The sequence below is a fragment of the Echeneis naucrates genome, chromosome 4 (genome assembly GCF_900963305.1).
Source record: "Echeneis naucrates chromosome 4, fEcheNa1.1, whole genome shotgun sequence".
In the NCBI taxonomy this organism is placed as follows: Eukaryota; Metazoa; Chordata; class Actinopteri; order Carangiformes; family Echeneidae; genus Echeneis; species Echeneis naucrates.
Window position 1 is genome coordinate 22,597,170 of NC_042514.1, and position 25,672 is coordinate 22,622,841.

The following is a 25,672-nucleotide window of genomic DNA, read 5'->3' on the forward strand; positions in this document are numbered from 1 at the left end:
TCACTTCCTCATCAGGCCTGAAGGAGGTTGGATGAGTTCCTGTTCCCTAAGAGGTCATTGGCCTCGACGACACCAGCCTGCTTTCTGTCTAAATGCACAACCATGCATGCACAAATATGTATTAATGTGTGTTTGCAATATTTGTGGACTGTCACTGCAAAGCTTAACTTTTTCCACTTAATTTGTAATGTCTTCAACATCCAAAAACGTTTTTGACTGAAAATTGTAGCCACCATATCTTATGAAAAATTAAACTCTTGAGGTACTGGCTGGTGAAAGAATGGAAAAATTTTAATTCTGGGAGAAAAACAAAAAACAAAAAAAAAAACAAAACAAAATGCCAGCTTACACAGCTGACTTAATTCTCAAAATTTCAGTTTTTTTTTATTATTTAGATCTTAATGTTTTACTTTAGCTGATTCAAAATTCAACTTGTGATGATCCAATGATCTAATGACACCAAGTATATATGTCAAGCTACCTGATTACCATTCTAATAGAAGTGTAACAGTAAACATGTTTCTACTAGGATGATACTGACTCGTCTGAAATCACAATATTTCTCAGTTCAATGTGAGAAAGATTCATTCCCTCCCAAATTATTCACTGAAACCTGTTTTCCTAAGATTGAAATTCCCTGCTAATTATATTGACTTTGGCAGAAGAAGCGATGTTGAGGAAATAAGACTGCAGTTTACAATTGAATTTGGCAGAGTCAGATTGCGCGGCAGGGCACATTGAGTATGTTCAGACATACGGAAGCAAGTTGTAGTGCTACACTTCCTTACTTTTGTTCCAACAAAGGTAGATGGGTCTATTTCGTTTTTGAGGCAAATTTTAGCGTAATTAATGAATGAATGACCTTTGGCTTCATATTCCTGACTGGGAACAAGAGACAGGAGAAAATGACATTAATTACCATAGACAAAGTTGATCCATCACAGTGGAATAATCCCTTAAATATGTGTTGCTGACAATAGCATAAAAGATGGCGGCTGAACACACTGAACTGGTACATGTGATAGACGGAGGATGAGGAGGTACAAGTAAGGGCATTCTGGCTTTAAGAGAGAAAGAGAGAGGTGTGGGAGGCCGGCAATAGGAAGCGTGGGGCTGGGTAAATGAAATGGATGTGGTTTTATGATTGCTATATGATAGTCATGCTTTTTTACGGATATCTGGTTTGTTCGTATTGAGTGCTCAACTCGGAACCAACATGAACTTGTACATTTAGCTACTGTGACATACATATATACCAGTCTTGTAAAAAGTGTCAGCCATTGTTGCTTTCACAAGACAACATCTTTAAATACTCAGACTGGATAATTCTTCAGGAGGCTACACTGACTCACTATCAGAAAGCAACAAGACAGTGTGACCAGGCCAGAAGTGACAGAAGAAGAAGCAAAACAAGGAGGTTGCTTTCCACCACTGGAGACAGCTCTTAAGATAGTAAAAGAATGAAGTCTGATGCTGAACTTTCCAAGTTTATTCAAGGCGGGTGAGTAAACAGCTGTTCATGCTAAAACTGGCTATGTAGCCAGAAACTGAAGCCTTTCAAACCAACGCTTTCTGAGAAGCTGGGCTGCATGCGATTTGCATGGGATTTCTGACACCCTCCCTGCCACATGTTCTCTGTTGAGGAATGTAACTATGGAGGGAAAAGGGGCCATCCCTGACATGATAATCAACTTGATATTTAACTGTGGAGAAGCAGAGAGCAAACCAACCTCCAGATCCATCATGCTCGAGCCCCGGAAACCACTGTTACCCTTAGCATTAGACATGTTTATGTTCCAGCTGCACTATGTGAAGCAGCCACCCACAAGCAATGTATTTGTGTGGGTGCCTTTGTGTAAGTATGAGTGTAGAAGTGTGCATTAGTGTGTATATGTGTGTCATAGTGTGGTTAGTGAATTGCTGTTCTTCCTGAGCGGACGGTTTCACATCCACATTTTTGTGCTGGCTGATTTAACAGAGGAACAGCTTAATTGGGGTTAATTGTTCCAATCCATCTGTGAAGCTGTGTGAGTTTGTGTGTGCAGTTACATGTCAAGCACTGAAACCCAAATCCAAAGCCAGCGCTCCCTCACTTTCATCTTATTCATATATTCATGAAAAAATAAACAAGTGGGCCTCAAGCTGAACAGGCTGGGGGTTGGTTAATGGTGATGACAGAGGGGGGCATCCAGAGAGCTGGTACGGTGGAGAGGCTGCTGGCTCTCTCCTTTCTCAGATACCTTTAGACTCATGTGACATTCTCCTTCTCCCCCTGATTAGAAATACTAAATAGGGATTTTTTACTTTGTTTATAAAGTGAGTCAGATCTGTGTGTGTGTGCATTTTTGTTACCTCTCTGACCACTGACAAACTCATCTCTGCAGTTTTGCATCAGCTGCAGGATCCACTTGTGTTGAGCATAGATGCACAGCCACGCTGGGTCACCTGAAGCATGCAGATCAGACAGGTACCTGCATGTGCACAAAACGCACGTCTGAGAAATGCTTTTTTTTTTTTTTTTTTTTTTTAAGCAAGCTCCACATTTTTGTGAAGAGCTGGCTTGCAAGAGGGGCAGCAACACACTCTCAACTCTTTCTTCAGCTTTCAGGGTAGAAGCAACAATCTGTTTGGGATAGAGATAAATATGATGAAAAAAAGAAAGGAGTGCAGTATTAAACTAGGTTACGATTGGGTGATAAATAATTAATATGTTTATACTATTATGTTTCTCTGTGTTTCTCACCTTGATTTTAATAAAGACAGTGAACAGGAAAATGTGTGTTTCAAATCAGTGTGCTCAGAAATAAAGGGAATGGATAGATAAACCTCCATATGGCCAAGACAATAAAAGACATTCTTGGGGAGAAAAAAAAAAAAAAAAAAAAAAAAAAAAAAAAATATATATATATATATATATATATATATATATGGGACAGCAAGATGCTCATTGTCAAATTAAACAAGAAGATGACAAAATGAGTATTTAACATTATTGAGCAGATTACTTATAAATTTCATGTCTATATTTGGCACCCTCCAGTGGAAGCAGCATAAAGAGTGCTGCTGAGTCCAAAGTACTGAATGTGCCTACTTTTTCAATAACTCCATCTCAGAAATCCTTGTTAAAAATATCCAAGCCTGAATATGGTTTAAGTTAAAAGAAAAATACTGGCCACCATATCATTATACAATGTTCTGACATCATATTCAAGTATTCACTGAGATTAATTGGAAACTATTTAAAGAAACAAATCTGCATATACAGGCTTTGAATAAATGTTTACATGTAATTGTTCAACATGGACAAACACTGTGCAAAACACAGAATAAAGGCAGGCTTTCTGGGTAAAATAGCCACTTATTTTCAAGTGAGTGGATGCTGATGTATTCAAACGAAAAATGAAAGTACGAAATGAAGGAATTGTTGATGCTTTAAACACTTCTCCATCATAACCACCCTCAGTTCACCCATTATAAAGCCTCTCGCACACATTTATGTCATGGACATCACTCAGTGACCTTTGGGTTTTCAGATTAGTCACTCTGGGGTATGGCTTGACTCCCTCCACTTTCAATCTGTGAACCAGCCACTCGTTTATTTCTCATTAGGTGGCATCTTTCAAAAGTCTGAGCAAGACACACATGGACACACACATGCGGCTCCAACCATCCATGGCAAGAGTAAACAGGAGCTGAGTGGGTGTTCAAAGCTGAGCCTAATGCAGCGGGATGAAAGATATTGCCGTGTGGTTGAGAACTGGTCTCTGTGATCCTGACAGGTCGGTCTTAACAATAATAAATTGGGAGAGGCCACAAGTATGAATGGACAGATGAATGAATGGGGGATGGAAAGAAAGGCAAGGGAGGGACAAAAATAGAAACAGAAATAAGACAGTGGGACAACAGAGAGCTGAGAGGGTTAATGAGTGTTTGGAGAAAAGTGAGAGGCAGACAGATGAGAGCAGATGGACGATAAAGTTCTGTTAAATGATGACAGACAAATATCAAAGAAACCAAAAGGAATGTAGTGATGGAGTTGGAGATATGTTACAACTTTCTCTTTGTTGTTCACAGATTGTATGCAACATGGAAACTGTAATGTGTAAAGACAAACTATTACAAAATGTGCAGAAATTAACTTATTACTGCTGTGTAAAAACAAATCAAAGTGTATAAGAGGTAAAAACACTTCAACATAACACAGAAAGATGATTTGAAGGAACTGTCACAAGATTACAAAAATATGAAGAGACCTGATGTATCGTTTCTGGTCATGCAGCGTTGACGGTGTCTGCAGCAGTTTCTCCAACAAGAGACTCCTTAGGGCTCCAATTCGCGTCTCCACCTCAGCATATACTATACAGAGTGGAGTAACATCAAAGTAAACAAATAAAACAAGTTTTAACAAAGCTGCAAAGCTGATTTTATTAATTTGTTGAAGAGAACCTGCTTACCTTTTTTGAAAACAGGGACCTCAGTGCTGCCAAAAAGAGACTTGGCTTTCTCATAGTCATTGATCACCACATCATAGTCTCCCTGGAAAGACAAGTCAGTTGAGTTCACAAAAATCAATAATACACATACTGCGTAACCAAGCTTCTCTGGCTTTAGCATTTGCATCACAGCCAGAACAAATACAAGGTATGAACTAACAAAATAGGGATGAAAAAGCACTCGAAGCTTGACTTATCACTGCATACAAAGCATGTTTTTTTTTGTTTTTTTTTTTGGGGGGGGGGTCTGCATTTGTCCTCATTGTTTAGCAATACAAGGTGTCAAATGTTTATGAGATTGATGCACTTACAGTCTTGAAGCTAAATATTTAATTTGTTTAATGCATGTGTGTGACCATCACCAGCCCTCCATAGATTGTTGATCTTTATTGAGTGAAATGGCCTTTGTGTGGCAGGGAGGGCAGTTCTACACCTCAGTGAATACAGGGGGGAACAAAGTACAGAGAAGATGCAGGATGGATAGGGGAGCAGGTGGTGCTGGTAGGAACTGGTGAAGTGAAGGATGCGGTGATTTTCCTGTCACCTCACTCAGGATTATGAGAGTCCAGAGAGTTTATGTGTAGGTCTCTGGAGAGACAGGAGTCCAGGTAGGTGAAGGTGTAACAAAAGAGGAGCCGTGCCAAAGATAGGGCACATAGTGATGGAATGAAAGAACCGCTCAGCCCATTTTGGCTGGCAAGTGAAAGCACACATGCATGTGGGCAATCCCTAAATATGCGTGAGACGATCACCAGGGCCCAGGCTTCCCAGATTCGTCACCCTGTGTGTGAGAGTACAAGAGATACCAAACCCAGAGAACTGCGGCAACTCTCACTGTGTTCCGGGTGGGTAACACTCAGCACCACTGAACTGCCCAAGCAAGCGCACGTAGGAACAGGACAGGAGCCCCCAAATGCCCACCCATCCACCACCTGGCCATCCACACCCGCCAACACACACCACACCAACACCCACCGGACGAGCCGTAGGCACCCCACCAGCCGGAGAGACCCACCTGGGGGCCAAAGGACATTTAAAATGCACTTTATCTTGTAAGACCATAAACATCGATGTGGTCTTTGGTTATAAATCACATAGGTAGGTAGGTAGCTAGGTAGGTTCTATTTTAATACAGAGAGAATTAAAGGTCTCAGTCCATAGATAAATGCTCACAACCTGTATTTAGAAATTGAGCCTGAAGACCAGCTGTTAGGACATCTGTGACTTTGTGATGCCACAACAAAGAAGCCACCTTGAAGGATTTGGTTTCATGGACTGTTTACCTGAAATATGCTTTATTTTTATTTGATCCCACTGAAAACAGTCAGCGACCACCCATCTGTTGCTACTAAAGCTCCAGACAGAGGCTTCAGAAAGTGGATGTAAAACTATATTCAGAAGGTTTTTGGTTCTTAAAACAAATGAAATATTCAGTGTGCCTGTATTAAATGTTTTGAGTGCATTCTTGAAAATCATTACAATACCTGTCAATGAGGGAAAAACTGGTCAGGAAAATATTTCTGAGCTGAAGTTTAATTACATGAACAGATATGAACTGTGCAAAATCTATGGCTCCAACTATCACCACAGCATTTTATCAATACCTCTGCTTTAACAAAAACATTGAGTGGATTCAAAAGCTAATTACCACTATTCCGTATCACTGCTTTTTGAAGCCTGTATAACAAGCATCATATAAAGAAATTACTTACCTCACAGGATCACGTTTCTACATTTGTTAAGCAGCAGTGGCTAGATTTTTCCTGTATTTGCTTTTGATGGTTTTGGTTATATTTACATGTATATAATTATATACTTCTGTATTTGTTCTGCTGGTTTCTACTGGTTGATAAAAGACCACTTTCCCACAAAATGACAATAAAATTAAGCTGAGTGGAGTGAGGTGAGGTTGCATTGGAAACTTCTCATGGGAGCCATTAGGTTTTATTTTTGCTTGTTTTTATGATTACCAAACAATATTGAGCCACATGAGCTGGTGGTCGCTACAATTAAAGTATTTTTTTGTTTTACCAAATATTTGGCACCCATGTTTTGCAATGACAGCCACATGAATAAAAAAGTAGTTTTATTAACATCAGTATGAAAACAATAGAAAGGCAAATAGGCCAATCTAAAAACTGCACAGCTCGGGATCAAATTGCAACCTCTGGGAAAACTGAGGCCAACACAGACAATACCTGTAGTTCAAACATTGAACCACTGAATGTTCAGGCTTGGTATTAAAATGTCCAACTTTACAGCAGAAATAAATATGACAATTTCCTTCTTCATGGCAACTGTACAGGGGGAAAAATGTATACAACTCACTTATCTGCAATTTATAATTAAGGCTGTGATGCTTTGAGTGACAGGAGTGACAGGTGGGTGGTGCATGCTTACTGCAAACTCCTGTGGCATGGCTCCAAGCATGCCCCACCTAACGACATCCTATCTTTATTTACAGTTGTTACTCTAATTGAAAATGGTATTTGATATTTACATATTATATCACCTCCATTTTCCCCTGTTGTTTCATACGCTACACATGTGCACATATGTCCCTGTGTTCATTATGTACCTTTTGGATATTGCGTTCAATGTTGAGTGGCAAGTTGAAGAGAAACTTGAAACGCTGCAGCACGTTGAGAGCATTGCGTGTGGAATCAGCTTTGTCTTTCCGCCCCAAGACCTCCTGGAACAGAGTGTCTGCAGTATCACTCGCTCCTATGAGAGAGAAGAGAGAGGAAGAGTGAGTGACAGTGAAAGAGCTGGGAGAAAATGAGAAACCGGGATAGTATAAAAATAAATGCAGACACCATATTTCCCTCTTATTGTCAACCTCTGTTTTTTTTTCCTGCTTAGTGTATTATCTGAAAATGAGAGGAGCAGGAGTAGTCTAAGGCATAAAGGAGAAAGTGACAGCTATCTCTTCATCATACAGCTCAGTGGAACCTTTGCACAACGAACCAACTTCGTGGGTGGCCTGGATGTGCTGTCACATTGAAAATCCCAAGTTCTTCTAATCAAAACAAAATCCCACCCCCAACAACAAAATCCCCAAAGGGGAAACAGCGGAGATTGAACAGAGGAATATTTCACATTCTTTGCTCACCAATCTCAGTTGTTGTTAAGCTGCTCCAGGTTTTTCATTTGGTGACTGGTGATGTGTGTTTGACCCATTGGGTTTTCGGGTTTGAAGAGTGGCCCTGGCCCAATGGGCTGCGGGACCTCAAGTCTGAGGTTATGGGGATGAAAGCTATGACCGGCTTGGAGGCTTGTTCACTCTAGACTCCAGGAAAGAGGCCTGCTTGTTGACCCTCCATTAAAACAGTCATATTATCAAGCACACGATGAGAGGGTGGGAACAAGGGATCTGGCCACTTCAGAGAGGAACACCAATAAAGGTGACGTGTTTATCCTGTACGGATAGCATCAGTGGGTGATAAGGGTTGAATATTGAAATTATTGTCTTCCTCTCATTATTTTCGTTAAACATATTTGCTCCTTGAATTTTACCTCTATCTTAACCTGGTTCAAATCAAACACTTGATTTATACAAGAAATTTATACAAGAAAGAAATGTAGAGCAAAGTACAGAGAGTGACAGAGCCCAAAAAGGGCTGGTTCATAAAAGACACTATCAGTCAAAAGTTTGGATACAAATTCTCATTTAAGTGAACAGGAAACAGTGTCCGAACTTTTGACTGATAGTGTGTACCTAAATAATATAAATAGCGTCCACAATGTAAAAGACAAATCGGACTATTTTTAGTGAAAATATGTAAATAATAATAATTTAAGAAAAAAGGTTATTGAAAAATTTTGCTTTTCCAGGAAAATAATTAGATAATGAAGATGAGATTAAATAAAAGGATCAGAACTGACGCAATACATACAAAATATAAAAACCGTTAAGTAGACGAAGTTTCTGAAATGAAGGAGCTAAAATGGTGAAACGATTTAATTGATTGATTGTGAAAACAACTTCATACTGTTCTTTGTTTTCATAAAGATATGCAAGAATGAATAGACAGTATGCAAAAATGACTTGTTTATAAGACCATAAGATATATTTATCTTTTTGCTGGCATAATAAATGTTTCTTTTCTGTATTGAAATTGCTGAGACTTTGTAAGTGCCTTGAGATAGCATCTGTTATGATTTGGCATAATTTGAATAAAAATGTATTTATCTTGACTTTGCTTCTGTATTTTAAGATGACTAGAAAGATGTTGGACAACTACAAAAACCAAATGCATTGATTTCTCAACCACTTTCGGACAGAGCACACAGATTACTTCCATTGGCTACCAGTGCATGACATGTGAAAAGTTGTCTTTTGTGCTAAAGGGAAATGTTTTGGGGAAATATTTCAGAAAACTAAAGCTGAACACTAACATTGGAAGTTTTCAGTTTCTCTTGAGGTTAAACTCTAAAAGAAAAGAAGCTTACTGTTGAGGATGTTTTCTAGTCTCTGCGTCATTGATCCTTCCACTCTCTCTGTGCCATCAGACTCCAGTTTCTGGTGGATGGCTGCAGAAAAAGTCACAAATTAATCCAACAATTCATTGTATTTCAATGTCATTGTGGGACACCATGTATTCATTGCCTCACAGGAAGTGTCTTGGGTTCAGTTCACGGACCTGGGGCCTTTCTATGTGAAGTTTGCTTGTTTTCCCTGTGACTGTGTGGGTTTCCTCCGGGTACTCCGGTTTCCTCCCACCATCCAAAGACATGCATGTTTAGGTTTTTTGGTGACTCTAAATTCTGAGTGTGAGTGGTTGTTCGTCTCTGTCTATATGTGTTGGTCCTTTGGGGACTCGCAACCTGTCCAGGGTATACCTCGCCCTCGCCCTGGATTAGCTCCAGCACCCCTCACGACCCGGAGACCGATAAGTGGTAAAAGATGAATGAATGACTGAAAATGCTTGTTTGAATGCAGACCTGGTAAGAAATGTCAGGGGGGGATTCTAAAACCAATTTAAGATTCTCTATCGACTAACAAACGTGCAAACCCCAGAGACAAGAACATTTTCGGTTTCTGGAACTGAAGATAAAACAATAAACGGGCCCTAACCCAGTAATAGATGGAAGATAACCTTGTCGGTTGTACGCCCACAGATGCTGCTATTGAAACCACTCTCCCTTGTGCCTGTTCCCACACAATAAATCAATTACTAGATCAATTCACCTAACCAAAGCAATTAATGACACAGCTTTGTGGTCTTGGGACATTTAGAACCCTCCTATGACCTGGAGGTAATGTGAATCTAAAATATTTCAACTTTCTGAAAAATAACATTTTGAGAGAGCAGAGTGGGAGATCTGGATGCCAAAAACTACTCCTGCAGAGGTGGGGGACTGGGGAGGGGGTATAGACCCACCAATGGCTTGTATCCATCAAATCGCACAAAGAGAGGGAATTTTGAAAAGAAGGAATGATGGGGAAGAAAACAGAGAGAAAAAGTGGGGGTGGTGTGGCTACTCTAGTGGATAAATAAATGGTATGTAGCAGTAGGCAGCTGGGTGCTGAGAGCTGCAGTGTGGGTTTATTGACAAAATGAAAGCGAGGTGGAGAAGGTTTAGACACCCATCTCATACATACTTTTGGAATGCAAGTTAAGAGACAGAAATATGAGGGGAAGAATAAAGATCCTTCTCTTCTCTCCCTCACAATTGTTCCACTCCAAATACTGTCTGTTATCTCAGAGTGGGAGACAGCAGAGAAAGCAGGAGGCAAAGTGGAGGAGGAGAATGCTGTAAATAAATATGCTGGTCAATTTTGAGAGACAGAAGCCTCAAGGCAGAGAGCAAGAGATTCCTAAAGCACGCTGTTCAAACATGGCATTGCCTAATCAGTGCAGACATCGTTGGCCCTTTTGTGGACCTCTTGGCCAGCAGAAAATGCGGCCAGACGCAAGTAAAAAAAAAAAAAAAAAAAAAAGATCGTAGACGTGGGAGTGTCTGCGAGAGTGTACACATACTGCAGGTCTGCTTCACATCTTCGTACTCCCCCCTTACCCTATTGCCAGCTGTGTGTCTTCTGCGCCTGTCATATACTGAAGGGCTGATGACGTCACAGCTAACCTAAACATCAGGTCAGGATCCGGATAACACACTTAGCCAAGACCTGAGGAAGAGCTGCAGCTCCTGCTTCATTTCCTGGAACCATTGAGGGGAAAAAACTGAATAAGAATAAAAATACAGTGTCCCTGGCTTCTATAGATGGAGATGTTTTGACTCCTGCTGAGGCTGGGGGCTCAGGGAATAGCTCCCTGGGAATTTGGCATTTTTGGAACACGGTAGCCGTTCTGTTTCCTGCGTCACTGGGAGACTTCCTTTTGACATAACAATGAAAAAACCTAAAAATGTCAACATTTTAATAGCAACAGCCCTGGACTCTCTGACAGACTGTTAGTCAGTCAATCTGCTGGAGTGTCTCTGTCTTAGAGGCATGGCTCCATTTGTCACACAGGATCCACAACCTAACGGTCACAATGGCCAAAAAAAAAAACAAAAAAAAAAACCCATTCCATTTCTTTCAGCAGTCTGAGTTGGTTCACATGGAGTGTTTACAGAATAGAAAAAAAACCCTTTTTAAACAAGTAAAATCTTAAATCAAACAAAATCTCAACAGATTGCTGACCAGATTGATGAAATTTCTTGTTAATGGTATAAAAATTTTAAAAAGTTATTAAAAACATTGAAGCTATTAAGGTGTTGAAATGTAATGATTAAACTTTTAGTTTCACATCATAAATCAAATCCTTCAATCCCAGTAACTAGGCCAGCTGACAAATGACAAATGACAAATGAATGAACAAAAACAGTCAAGTCAAAGTCAAAAAGTTTCCATCCACAGAAATTGACCCTGAATGCTGACAAACTTCTATGGGTTAAAGTTGTTGTTTATGTCACAGGTTGTCCTGTCATCTTTCTTTATACTTGAAGATATACGTCAGATTAGCTCAATACTTGAAGTGCAATTCTCTCAAAAACAAGCTGGAGCTACCAGTCTTATTCCTCCATTTGCTAAAAGCCAACATTAGTTCACTATGTGAACAGCAGTGCAATTAAAAAGACCTGGGATTTGTAGATGCACAAGTCAAAATTGTGTAATTAAGCAGAGTTCATATTTAATTAAAAAGAGGCAAAGGATTTTCTTTTTCTTTTTCTGTTAAAGATGGTTCACTATGTTGGAGAGCAATTAAGTGGAGATTAGAAGAAACAAGAAAGGGAGATTGGAGGATAGAAATCCTGCAGATATTTAAGTCAGAATCCTGCAGTTGGCTCTAAATATTTTCTACAGACCTAATTTTTCTTTACAGTTTTGGCTTCAGCTTGTTGGTTCCACCTTGCCAGCAGCAGTACATTCACATTTAAAAAATAACTACAGGCATCGATAAAACTCTCACATGCAAGCAGAACTTCAAAAAAATCAGGGGGGCAAAAAATGTCTTGATGGTTGCTGAGAGGGCTGTAAGCACTACAGCAATCTCAAATACAACAGACTGTGAGAAAGGAACACATGCCAGAGCCCTGTTTTCCTTTCTTTTTTTCCCACATAATTTCCTTTTAAAATTTTCATAGCTCCATCTCAGGTGAGATTAATTTGGACTGAATCAGAACAACATTAATTGTCAAACGCTGCAGAGACACAAAGAAGGGATTCACAGTTGCTCAAACAGCTGTACTAACCAGTCTTGGCAAGTGCGCTATTACAGAGCTGTCTTGAACTGGCAGGCTGTTAGCAGTCTGCTAGCTGGTATGTCGGTTTGGCTGACCAGACCTAGTGTTACCTCCAATTGAGCTGTCCACTCTGGGCTACCACTTTATTTTATGACCAAGAGCGATAAATTGGCCAAGAAAGGATGTTGTAGTCCTGTAATGAGTCCTGGTGACAAGATGAGACTCAGCTATGAGAACTTGCTGTACCTCAGCTTGGACACTTGAGTCAGTACACACACGTGCAGTACACTCAAATCACACACCACCATTGTGCACTCCCCAGAAATGACAAGTGCAAAATTACAGTATCACACACCTGTCAGCAGTTTTGTTCACTTGACTTTAAAATGTATTTGTGTTGTATGGCTGTATACCACTTTTCATGATGCACTGTGGGACACTATGAGTGAGTATTTGTTTTGAAAGTTTCGTGTGAACTAACCCCCTACTAGTTGCTGACCATCTCAATGTAAACACACTACACAAAGGACGTTTTTTTTTTTTTTGTGGAGGCGTACAATATTGAAGGAGTAGACATTTATGGACTCTCAACTTTGGATTAGTACATCCTGTAGCTTTCTTCATTTGTGAAATGCGCAAGAACAGTATGGAAATTAATTCACAAAAACAAGAAATACAACTTATATAAAAAAAAATCTGACTCTGAAAAAACACACTTACAGCGTAAATCGGTTTGGTGTTGCTATCACATTATTTTATAGTCACTTGGTCAAAGTTGCACAATCTAATTAGCATTAATTTAGAGTCATGGCTGAGGCATCTTTACTAAAAATTGCTAAATATCAGAGCATTGGGAAATGATTCATTGGAATCAAATCAACCACTTCACTGCTTACTATGTTGTTTTAATTAAAATGACTTTCTGCTACATCTACCTATCATGTTTAATTAAAAAAGTATTCATTCATGCAAAAGGTGTTATGAGTGTCTTACAATCAGGTCAATATAATGAATCCCATCCTGTCACAAAACATCACTATAACATCTATGTTCACAGGTCACTTGAGTCCATCCATGGTTTCTGTTTCCTCCATGAGTGGAGACATTACACTTCCCATTGGTGCAGTGGGCACAGTAGGGACACTCAGTCTTAACGTGAGAATGGCTGTGCATTGTTCCTGTTGGTCATATTGGATCTCTTATCAGCACTATCAGTCCTAATACTCTGGCCTGCATTGTGTTGGGCTGCTCCGTTTATTTAGATTCAGCCACTAACAATGAAAACATTGCCTCAGTCCCAACCAGGGCACAAACATACGGAAAGCAATAATAATAATGATGGAGGCAGAAAAGTGGATGTATAAATAGTAAGTGGAAGTAACTGAGTGGCTATGGCGGGAGCAGCGAGTAAACAGACAAAAGTATGAATGATGAAGCGAACAATTGATTTGAGGTACCTGGCAGAGCGACAGCAGTCAGTCTCAGCTACCTAATAATCTTTCTGGCACTGTAAGGTCAACCAGTGTGTACGTGTATATGCACGTGTGCCCACTTCCTGACTCTAGGGAGACTCAAGTAAAACTGTGTGTGACAGGTGAGAGCTGATCTCATTTCGATGAAGGTGAATTAGCTGTGTTGTGGTTGGCTGGTGCTAATGCAGTACAAAGTGGAGGGTGTTCGCACAGCATCCAAATGAGGCTCTTTAATCAACCACTGCTAAGCCACAAGTGGGGAAAAGAAAAATCCCAACACGCAGGCACACACTTTCCAAAAATATTTAAACGCTTTCTGAACAGAGACTCAGAGTGATGATTTGGAAGTTTTTGTATTTATTGCAGACCATTTGGTGCGCTTCCCCAGCAGTAAAAAATATGTTAATCCTTCTTACCTGCTAGAGCGTCCTGGGCCTCAAAGAACGTACTAAGACCTCCCTTCACATAGGCCAGACTCCCCTCATTCTTCTTAGTAGCCTGCTTTTTCAGGTTACTAGCTGCAAACTTCAACTGTTCAAAACTGAGGAAATAATAAAAGCAAGATTTCCGAGTCAATAAAGGCTGGAATTAATGATTAGTTTCCTTAAATTTTTTTATCAGCGCACACTACATTTTCCCAGAGTTCAGAGGGAGCTAGGATACTTTAATTTACCCACAGTCCAAAACCAAAACACTCTGACTTTAAAAAGATTAGAGAAAACAAGAACTGCAAATCTCAGCACTATAATATCCTCATATTATTCAGCAATTTGTTGGATAATATGATATGATGATTGACTACACAACTCCTAAGGAGGACATATTCAGATCTATGTATGTCTGCACAGAGAAATTTTTAAACACACATCTGTGGCCCGTGTGAGTCTGTGTGTCAGAGTCTTGAGTGAGGTTTCCTCTGCAGGAAGAAACAGTCACCCAATGAGGTCCAAACAGAGGCCCCTCATCACGCTGGATCCCGGGGTCTGGGTTACTGAGAGGCTAAGGAGGGGGAGAGAAAGCCAGGAGAGTCCAAAATAACTCTCCTTTGCCCTGACATGACAGTCAACTGAGACCAGGGCTTTTGGGTCAGTGGAGTGCCTCATCTACATACCTCACCTCACTGTTCTTTAAATCAGCGGTCCCCAACCTTTTTTGTGCCACGGACCGGTTTAATGTCACACAATATTTACATGGACGGCCTTTAAGGTGTGGCGGATAAACGCAACAAAATAAAATGATCCGATCGGCATAAAAATGGTGCTATTCATGTATCAATTAATGTAAGTTATTTATTCTTTCTGTGTGGCCTGGTTCAAAAGACCCACGGACCGGTACCCGTCCATGGCCTGGGGGTTGGGGACCGCTGCTGTAAATGACAAGCTGACCAGCATGTAGATAAATGAAAGGAACAAAAACTAAAATAAATTTCAAACAACAACAACAAAAACAGGTTAATTCTATCTTCTTCATGTTTGCCTTCTTTTGTATTTTCAATTCAGTAATTTGTAACTCCCATTTTGCACCAAAGGATGTCAAACAACTAATTCAATTAAATTTATAATTAATAACAATTATTTCATTGATTAATTGATCAATAAATGGGCAGCACAGGAGCATAGTGGTTAGTGCCATTGCCCCACAACAAGGAGGTTGTTGGTTTGGTTCCTGGGCCCTTTCTTTGTGGAGTTTGAAAGTTCTCCCCATGTGTGCGTGGGTTTCCTCCCACCGTCCAAAGACATCATGTTTAGGTTAATTGATGTTCCAAATTGTCCTCAGGTGTGATAGGTTCGGGGTTAGGGTTTGTTTGTCTTTGTCTGTCTCTATGTGTTGGCCCTGTGATGGACTGACAACCTGTCGATGGTGTACCCTCCCCCCTTGCTCAATGTGAGCTGGGATTGGTTCCAGCATCCCCTGCTATCCATAAATGGAAGAGCAGTAGAGGATGAATGAATAAATGAATGATCATTAAATTAGTCCCTTGGTCTTTAATACATCAGCCAGTTATATTGATGTTGTGTTTCATTTTATCATCACCAGGACTAAATATTTATTTATGGTATCATTAAATAAAATTATATTCAAGTTTGAAATTAAACTATGACATATATTCATAAAAACATTTTCGAACTGATTGATCAATGAATTTAATTAATTACTTTGTAATTCTACTGAATGACAATATTGAATTGGTGTGAGCGTGCAAGACAAAATTTCTTTCACATAGATTCATCTGACAGTGATGACACCTCCCCACAAGGAGAGTTTACTGGAAAACCTAGAAACCAGCAGTTGTTGGCAGCTCAGTCCCTGGCTCATGTTTTTCTGGAGGGCCTAGTACCTCCACATCCCCCTGTAGCCTCCTGTATCTTGCCTACTATATTCAGAGGGCAAGATAAAGGAAAACTAGTGACACTAGCAAAAGTATCTGGTCGGTTAAGGAGAAAATATTTTCTCCTCTTATTTATTAATAGTTATTGAAAGATTTTGGTTGAAGATGAAGGATTTACCTGGAACTTGAATGGTTTTCTATGAGGTACCAGGTGGCTGAGAAGTTCTCACTGGTGAAGTCGCCACTCATTCCTGGAAATGTTTGCTCCATGTCACTTTGTGAGATTTTGCCTCTGGGAGAGGATAAATAAACAAAGATGAAAAGATGTTGAATAAATTGATAAGGGGGCAAAAAAAAAAAAAAAAAAGCACAAACAGAAGTGACACTAAGACAAAAAATATGCATCATAACTGTAGTAAATATATTAATACAAACTGTGAATGAGTAAGCCCAAAGAATTGTATAAACTGTTGAGAAGAATTTAGAATTTCATCTTGGCTTCCAGCAGGGGGCAGTGTGCAGCCAAAAACTAGCCAGGCTGAGGGAGATTGGCGTGGGAAGCGCAGTGTGTGCGATGCCTAGGTGCCCCTGGAGGACCCCAGTACTCATAAGGGAGTCTTGATCTCTATTAATGACCCGTGGTTTACACAAACTAAGCCCTAACCACCACCATTACCACCCAGTAAGCAGTTACACACAAGTACAGAAACCAACACAGTGCTACAGTAGGCCAAACTAAAAATCCACGCACTTTGTGCTGCACACGTGCACACATTGATGCACACAGGGCACATTATGCATGTGTGTATGTATACTTCATTCAAACTTCATTCCATACATACGTATATACTACTTTATTCTGATCCACTCCATTTCATTTAGCAATGGATCAGTCCCCACTTGTTACATGCTTTTATAACTGGGCCAAGTATGACGTTACTAAAAGCTGTTGTAAATTGCTACAGCTAAATCAACATCCAGTGACATCACTACATAAAGATGTACACAAACGTGTAGAAAGAGCGGACTACGGGGTGGTGCTTTTAAGCAAACAAGATACCACCTGCTTTTGAATGTCATCATGTAACAGATCAACTCCTGGTTCTCAGACTGCATGTTCTTGCATTAGCGTCAAAGAGAATTGTGTGGATTCTGTGCTGGATATTTAACGCGACCCTTGGAGGGGAGTGAATGGTATGCCCTGTTTATGGCGATCTTTGGTCATGTGCAGTCACTTGCCCCCAGCCCCTCTAAACCAAACAAACACTAACCTAGAATGCCAGAATCTGACAACACAAACTATATATTACAACTTCTCCACTCCCTGCCAGGCGCGTGGGAGGCTCCATGCTGCCTCAGAGAAGGTTTGCATACGTGCTTATGGGTCACTGCTTTAGATCTTTCCAAATCCCTTTCTATCGTCGTCGTTTTTTACACAATCATTCTGTTTCCAATCCCTCTTCTGTGCAGTGGTTAGAGGCTGTTCAGCCATTGCTGCGTTGGCATAATATTTCAAACGCTTACATATGGGGAGAGTTTGTTTCTGTTAGGGATGTAAACCATGACTCAATGACTCGAGCGCATGTGTTTATGGTAGTGTGATTGTGCTGAGCATTTTTCTCTGTGTATTTGTAAGTTCTTGCTCTGTACTTGTCTATGTCGATGCCTAGTGGATTGCTGGGTCGCAGTGAGAGGGGGGAGATGCCTTTGTTGCGGTCAGTCCTCATGTCGTAGTAGTTCATCTCGTCCACCCACACAGCAGACTGGTCCAGGATACCTGCAGGACAGGGCAGGACAGACGAGACACACGTCACTGAGTTCAACAACACATCCCAGATGTACTTAAACACAGCACAGTCTCTCTGTTGACTGCACACGTGTAAACATGCACATTCAATCTGACTAATATTACGTTGGAAACACTTGAGTCTTGACACTCTTAAACTTGTTAAACTTAATATCTATTTATTCTTCTTCTTTTTGTACCTTATACTGTATTTTACTTTTTAACTACTTGACAATGTAATTGTTTGTAAATCCTAGAAGAGCTGTAAACAGAGCTCAAGGTAACCGGTGAAAACATACAGGAAAAAAGAAAATTAAGAAACCTCATCATTATTTTGACAGTGCATTTACCTAAAATTATGAAAATAAACACTTTCACCAATTTGACCAAATATATGCAACTGTATATAGTAATAATATTTTCCTCATAAACATGCTGGGATAATTACTAGGGGACTGAAAAAATGTGTTGATGTTTACACACTTGATTTTATAAAAGTAAAAAAAAATAAGTTAAAAAAAAAAAAAAAAAAAAACACGGGCTGATTTTCTAATATCACTGATGTATGGTCAACTTATCATTTTAGTCAACACGTTTCTCAATGTTTTGTTGATTTATTTTTTTGCACTTTTCCAAAATCCATCAAAATATATATCTTTTTTTTATTTTCGCATACATTTTGTTAAAATGTAGACACAGCGTGGTGCTGTCACCCACCCACCGTGATGATCTGAGGACTCTTTTATTCATTTTGGTAAAACATGTATTTTATTTTATTTATTTTTTTTTTTTTTGGGGGGGGGGGGGTATAAAAAAAAAAAAAATTATATATGTATATATATATATATATATGTTAGAAAATGAAAACAAAATAAAAAATAAATAAAACAACAAAACTTGATTTGGAACAAAAAACATCCTGTAAAAGCTGACTGGGCGAGAGTGTAAAAAAGATTTGTTGGTCATTCCACAGAATACAACACAATACATGCCCATTCAGGCTGAACACTGTGCAAAAAAAGCACCATATTATGATCATTTTTGCTAATATTGTGAGACATGAGTGTCGATTTCAGTTATTTCCGATAATTATTTTTCATTTTCACTGGAGTAAATACAAGAATTATCATGTATCCAACAAGCATGATTCATAGGCCAGGGCATCTCTTTGGCACCACAATGCCTCATTTATGTTCTGTTAGGACACATGGTGCCTTTATCAAACATATCGCAGGTGCAATGATTTTGGTACTGTAATTTTTACAATATTATTGTTTTTTTTATCTCTTTTTTTATTATTGCTGATAAATGGTTTTTGGAAAGAAAATACATTTAAATTTGAGGATTTTTTGATTTTCTTTGTTTTATATTACTGTTACTTCCACGTATGCTAATATAAAACACCATTTTGTGATATCCCTGTGAGTTCTGAGGAATTTTATCAGGCTGCTTTATGACATTCGAGACTATAATAAATTGATTATTTAAAAAAGGAACCAATAGATGAACTGCTACTGTAAATAGTTACAACTGAAGCTGATACTACTTATTCTGCATCATTTTAGTCTTACTGATCCTCTCCGGTCTGAGCAGCTTGAAGGAGACTGTGGAGGTGCCGAGGCCTCCTGACTTGGTTGTGACAATGATTTCTCCCTTGTCGTCTTTAGCAGGACCAACTCGGCACACGATCTTGCTGGCTGACATCCACTCAGCTGTCAGCAGGCAGTTATGGCCGCAGATCAACAGACCTGAGACGGAAGAGAGAGAGGGAGAATGCGTTAAAGGTGAAAGATACAGACACATGGTGACAGCAAAAATAAACAAACTGTAGCACTAACACACACACACACACAGACACAGACACCAGTAACAAGAGGTAAGGCACTCAGATAGAATTGGTGTCTATCAGCACGTTTAGTCAAAACTGTCACAAGGGGTCAAAGTTGAAGCTGGGGTCATGATGGGCGTGGGTGGCTACGACCTTCCTTCCTCTCACTCAGCTCCCTTAAGCTAACATGTGTCACTTCAGTGCTAAGTGGCTCATTACTGGCACAATGTGCACTTGGCCCATACATTTGTCGTCATCTTTCTAAACCCTCTTAAAAACTATTTGGACACAAAGGGATTACACTGATGTTTCCAGCTGAGGGGATTCAGAAAGCTTCACATGTGTATAATCAAACCTTACAAATGCTTGCAAGAGCTGATCAACAAATAGCCCATAAAACTGTGAATAAAATGTTCATTAGAGTCCAATTTCCTGCCTCTGTTCTTCACTGGTCACTTTGTTTGAACACATTACTACTCACACACAGTTGTGCATATATAATTATCTAATCCCAGGCCCCAGGGACATTCATTGTCAGAAATAGACCAGTATCATTGGCCAAGGCACGGTTTGCCAAGCAGTATGTGTGAGTACTCTGTCCCACCGCCACTAAAACCTAAGAGAAGCAGCTTTAGCTGAGAAACTGGCAAACACGAGGGAAAATATCACTATAGAAAAAGTGTGACGAACACATAACCAGAACAAGATGGAGGGAGTTAATCAGTGCAGCAAATGGAAAAAACAAGCAAACATATTTTTACATTAATGCATGTTGATAAGGGCTTATGTTTCTCATACTAGGCATAGAGTAATCTAAATATTACCTAAAAAAAAAAAAATTTTGGGAAGCAGAAAAAGTTGCAGGAAAACTACTTTACTATCACTTTGATGTGTGACTGCACACAAGGATTCTACAAAGGATGTATCTCCATTTATAATTGTGAATTGTGGCTCAACAATTGTCTTCATTCATGTATGCAATACGTTTAAATTAAATTATTAGTTAATTTTTGCATATGTCTGAAAAAAAAAAAAAAAAAAAAAGCAAACAGTTGAGAACAAACTGTCTACATAGAAATGCATCATTGAAACTTAACTTGCTTTTAATGCAGGTCATTAAGACTTATTACCTTATTAAATTGCCCTGAAAGCAAAAGCTAAATAGTGTAAAAGAGATTAAATCCTTCAAAGAATAAGGCGTCCTGCTCTCTTATGGATCATAAATCAACTGATAAAAATAACTGTCAACCATCCTTCAAATAAACCAAATCCCACAGATAAATAAACAATAAAAATTCTCCCCTGGATTTATTATTAGCAGTAAAACAAATAAATGTTGATTACATAATGTCTTCACATCTTTAAAACACATTAAAATAGAAAAATACTACAAAGCACTTTTATATAACTTTAGACATATTTTAGCACGAAAGATAAATATGAAAGGAGAACAGTTCCTGGACTAACCTTTATTCACCACGAAAAAAAAAAAAAAAAAACATTTCTGAAAAAAGTTTTGAAAAAAGAAAAAACAAACAAACAAATAAAAGAGAAGACAGAAGCTCCAATGCTGACCACAATGGTGATGTGTGGTAATAAATGTATTACCTATGAGGTCAGCTGGGCCTGTGCCCAAGTTTTCGCCACGGATGGTGACTTTGGTCCAGGCGGCACCCTCTTTAGGCGAGATCCCCGTGACAAGCGGGGGCTGACGGGCAGGAGACATGGTTGCTTGAGGACAGACAGGAATGGCAAATTGATCAGCGCCTGGACCTGGATAATAACAGAATGAGCAAGATCAAAGTTACAAGAGCATGGTGAGTAAAACAAATCTCAACAAACTATGCACTGACAGTTAAATTAACACAAATTGGAGTTCTCAGGAAATGAGAAAATTAGTGCAAATCCATCAGCGAATCAATAACTCTCTTGGGAGAAAATGAATCAAGAGTTTTGCATGTTCACAGAACTTGCAATAAAAGCATAATTTTAATTATTTTTACATATGTTGATCATAAAGAAAGGCAATTTAAAGAAATTAGTCTGAGCTTTCTATATTCATTGTAAAATAATCATTAGTTACAGCTCTGGAAGATGACAGTTTACTAAAATATAACAGAAAATTGGGATAGTAAAAACAAACAAAACATTTTTCAAAAGGTTATATAGAGCAGTACTTCTATCCCTATTGAAATTCCTCCTTAAGGAGTACACAATAAATAGTATCATCCCTGTTTCTGTGAACCGTGAAACCTATACAAATAATAATAAATAGATTCAATTGTTTTTGAAAATTCGCATACAGTTATTTTTTAATTATCACGCTGCCACATACTTAGTTTCTTGAAACTGAATGGGGATAGCAAAAGTATGAGTAGAATTTGGCTGGCAGCTCGTGTTAATATCCCACCTTGGAGGTCTCCAATGTATGCCTTGCAGCAGTTATCTCTCAGATAATAGGAAAAATAGAGAAGGGAGCCAAGAATGAAGGAGCAGAGAGAGAGCAGGGAGGAAAGGAAGAATGTAAACCTCACAGCGAAGGATAAATAAACCTGGCCTCCCCAATCATTCCACATAAGCCCAAACAATACAGCACAGAGTATGGTACCAGAAAAGGAGGACCCATGAAAATCAGTTCATGTTCTGACTTTGCAAAAGAAGAAGGGTGCAAAAGAAAAATTTGAAGGATGTATTTCAGCAGCACAGATGTTTAAGAAATTACTGCCAGGTCTTAAGAAGGCCAAAAGATCCAGGCTCTCTGAAACGGATTGAACAAGGCTTCCGCCCTTTTGCTCCGCAGCCAAAACATGGTCTTGACTAACAATGCAGAAGTTTACACGGAGCGGACCTGTGGCAAGCTCATGATGGTAACGCCTTTACACAGCTTTTATGGTCACTAATTAGTTATAGGTTTACGACTGGGGTGTAATAAGACTTGCGTGAGCCAACAGGGGCTCCAAAATCGAAGGAAATCTAAACTGACAGAGCACGACATTGATTAGTCTACTTGTTTAACAGACTTTCCTGACAAGAAAGTCTAGAAATTCAACAAAGCACCCAACAACATGTGCAGGCTGAAATTACTTCAACAGTTGATCTAGGAATATTTTTTACTAATCAATGTATTGTTTAGTCTAAAATATTGTGAAATTCACAAAGGGCCAACAGTGAGCTTAGCCAACAACGTAGTCAAATAAAACATGTAAAGATAAGGTCTTTCAAGATATTGCTCAAAAATAAATAAATAAATAAAATATCACACTAAAGGAAGTCTGGTTTTTTTTTGTTTGTTTGTTTTTTTTGGGGGGGTGGGGAGTCATATGTGCATTACAAAACATGGCAATATATTGCCTGGCCCTAAACATTATAAATCTCTCAGCTTCATAGGAGATGGATGATTAGATAAATGATCTCCATAGAAATAAACAAGGAACTATTGTACTTTAGACGAACAATCCATTTGAATACACACACACACGCACACACACACACCTCTTTAGTTCTTTAGTCATTTAACACTAAACACTCAGCAAAAGCATCTTTTCATCATCAAAAACAGAACTAAGCACATAAAACTTCCTTATTCTACGATTTACCAGCTGCTGAATATTTGGCTCGTTATAAATACATATCACAGGATCTCCCATTTTCATTCCAGTATTCATCAACAGGTTTGAAATTGTGGGAATTCATATATGAAGCCATTACACACACAACAAAACAACACAGAAGCATTTGAATCGGCTACCAAAATGCAGCAAATGTATTGACCTAAAAAGCTCCAGTTGCAAATAAACTTTATGGGAAAGATTTCTCTACCTCCCCCTTCTGTCACCCTAACATCCTAGAGTTAACGAGAAAACTCCAACAGGATTTACCTCATGTTGTTGCTGCAGCCCTGCGCTTGTCAGAGGAAATGGAGGGGCTACGAATTTGACATGAAGAAGATAAGAGGTTAACAGGCCTAAAACAAGAGCTTGGTGTATCCTTCATCAATCCCACATGTTTAGAGAGGAAGTGGTGAGGGGCAGAGCACTTGGCTCTTTATTTGGTATAATTCTGATTCTGCTTCCAGGAGTGTTTCTATCCTATCCCCTCATCATTTTGGAAATACATGTGCACAAACACACAGATAACCTGCCCACACAGACACACACACACACACACAGACACCATGGTCAGAATGACAGTTCAGCTACATTGCGTGCGAGGGGCCCAAGCTGGTGTTGTGTGGTCTGCGTGTATGCGAGTCTATGGAAGGATCTGCAGAGAAGTCTGGACAGTGTGTGTGTGTGTGTGTGTGTGTGTGCGCATGTGTGGTCTGGGTGTGTGGTCTCTGGCACAGGCCTGGGGAGAGCCTGCTGACGGCTGGGATGAGAAAAGAGCCGCTGTGTTTACTTTACTCTGGGGGCTGTGCATGGACACGGGAACACTGCCCAGACCCCTCTCTATAACACCAGCGTGGACACACACTTGCACAAACACACACAAGCACACGGAAAACTCCCAGAAAGTCACACAGAAACTAAGGACACACAAGTCTCATGTCACATATAATCACAAATAGCCTGCAAACTAGGTAATAGAAACTATAACTTTATACAGACTAGGCCTTAACTGAATGTATTTTTCGTAAAAGTAGCATGTGGAAGAGAAAAAAATAAAGAAGGAAAAAAAAAAAAAGGTTTCAGCTGGAAACTTTTGAGGTAGGCAGCATTTTCCACAAGGGGCTAAAGTAATTAACCTCTAGGGGGCATTAGAGGATTCCCATAAGACTGTACCCAACTTTCTTCCATCATGGTTTAAACCATGTTGACTTGTGCAGGTTAAATTGAATCAATGACAACACAGAAACAGATTTAGCCCCTTTTCACTTACTCAGTTCTCTTCCAACCATGATGCTACTACACCCCTCAACACCAACGTTTTCCTCTCCTCTTGCTGGTAATATTGCTAAAAGCAGGTTTGTTTTCCTTGGAGGCTGACTAACAAACAGCAGGGCTGGCTCAAATCAGTGTGGTAGCTGTGGAGGTTTGAGGCTTGGGATCTTCTTGCAGCACTGCAAAAATGGGACAACCCTTTCTCCACACCATGTTGGAGTAATCCCATACAAAGCAAAAAACTTTGATTAAAGCTCTCAACGAACAAAATAAACCCACTTCACTGTAACATGCCACTGGGCTTAATAGTCGGCACAGTGGTATTTGAAGGGGGCTGAATCTAAAGTTCTCCTCTGCCATAGTCCAACTGGCCATTAGGGGCTTCAGGAGAAATCCAGGTGCATAGAGCATTTTTTTCTACCCTCTCTGTGGCTTTACCAGCCCCTTTTGGGTTGTTTGGTGACTAACGTGATGCAATGGAGCTGTACATCACCATGTGCAAAAATAAACCTTGAATAATGACATTTATATTGATTGCAATTAATTCTATGTCACTATTGTCCATTAACAAAATAAATCTCCTCACACAAGAAAAACAATCCAAAACTCAGGTTTAATTACAATTTGCTTGGGATAAAACCAGCAAGATATAATTGCACTAAAGGTCTGCTAATACTAATGAAATTTATCTAGGTTTTAAACATATTTTTTTGATGAAATCTAATACTATTGTTTGTTAAAATAATTTATGAAAAGGCAAAAATGCCAAACATTATCTGACTCCAGTTTCTCCACTTATCTGGGTTGTGTGTAATTTTGTTGCTGGTCAAACAAAATAAGAAATCCGTGACCATAACTTTGGGCTTGGAACTGTCACCAAGCATAAGACAATAATTAAATGACAGCCAAAAAAAAAACAAAAAAAAAACAACTCAACAACTTCACATCACAATAAAGACAGTTATTTATTTCCCTGACCCACTATATCAAGACATACACTGCAATGGCCATCTCATGAATAAGTCATTCATACTGTGGATCAGACGCTACCTAGAGCTCAAAGGTGATTCACATATGGCAGTGATTGGCAAGTGTGTGTGTGTGTGTGTGTAAAAGAGATGATGGGTATATGGGGCACAATGGGACCCATTTAGACAGTTCATCACCCACAACCCCCTCCATCGCCCATTACAGG

At 39.4% G+C, this 25,672-nt stretch overlaps 1 protein-coding gene across 6 annotated transcripts in view; it reads right to left on the minus strand.

The window, feature by feature from the left end:
* Window positions 1-25,672, minus strand: part of exoc2 (exocyst complex component 2) — a 42,653-nt gene that overhangs the window by 13,804 nt on the left and 3,177 nt on the right. For 5 of the 6 annotated variants that reach the window (XM_029500310.1, XM_029500309.1, XM_029500305.1 and 2 more), the window contains exons 2-11: window positions 21,206-21,370; window positions 19,341-19,517; window positions 17,634-17,760; window positions 16,162-16,275; window positions 14,071-14,195; window positions 8,946-9,026; window positions 7,072-7,217; window positions 4,455-4,536; window positions 4,254-4,356; window positions 2,353-2,471 (exon numbers count right to left, since the gene is read on the minus strand). In XM_029500310.1, the coding sequence (XP_029356170.1) occupies window positions 2,353-2,471; window positions 4,254-4,356; window positions 4,455-4,536; window positions 7,072-7,217; window positions 8,946-9,026; window positions 14,071-14,195; window positions 16,162-16,275; window positions 17,634-17,760; window positions 19,341-19,517; window positions 21,206-21,323 (1,192 nt within the window). In that variant the 5' untranslated portion in view covers window positions 21,324-21,370. Of the gene's footprint in view, window positions 1-2,352; window positions 2,472-4,253; window positions 4,357-4,454; window positions 4,537-7,071; window positions 7,218-8,945; window positions 9,027-14,070; window positions 14,196-16,161; window positions 16,276-17,633; window positions 17,761-19,340; window positions 19,518-21,205; window positions 21,371-23,475; window positions 23,550-25,672 lie in introns of those variants that run through there. The other variant, XM_029500306.1, reaches the window with a different exon arrangement.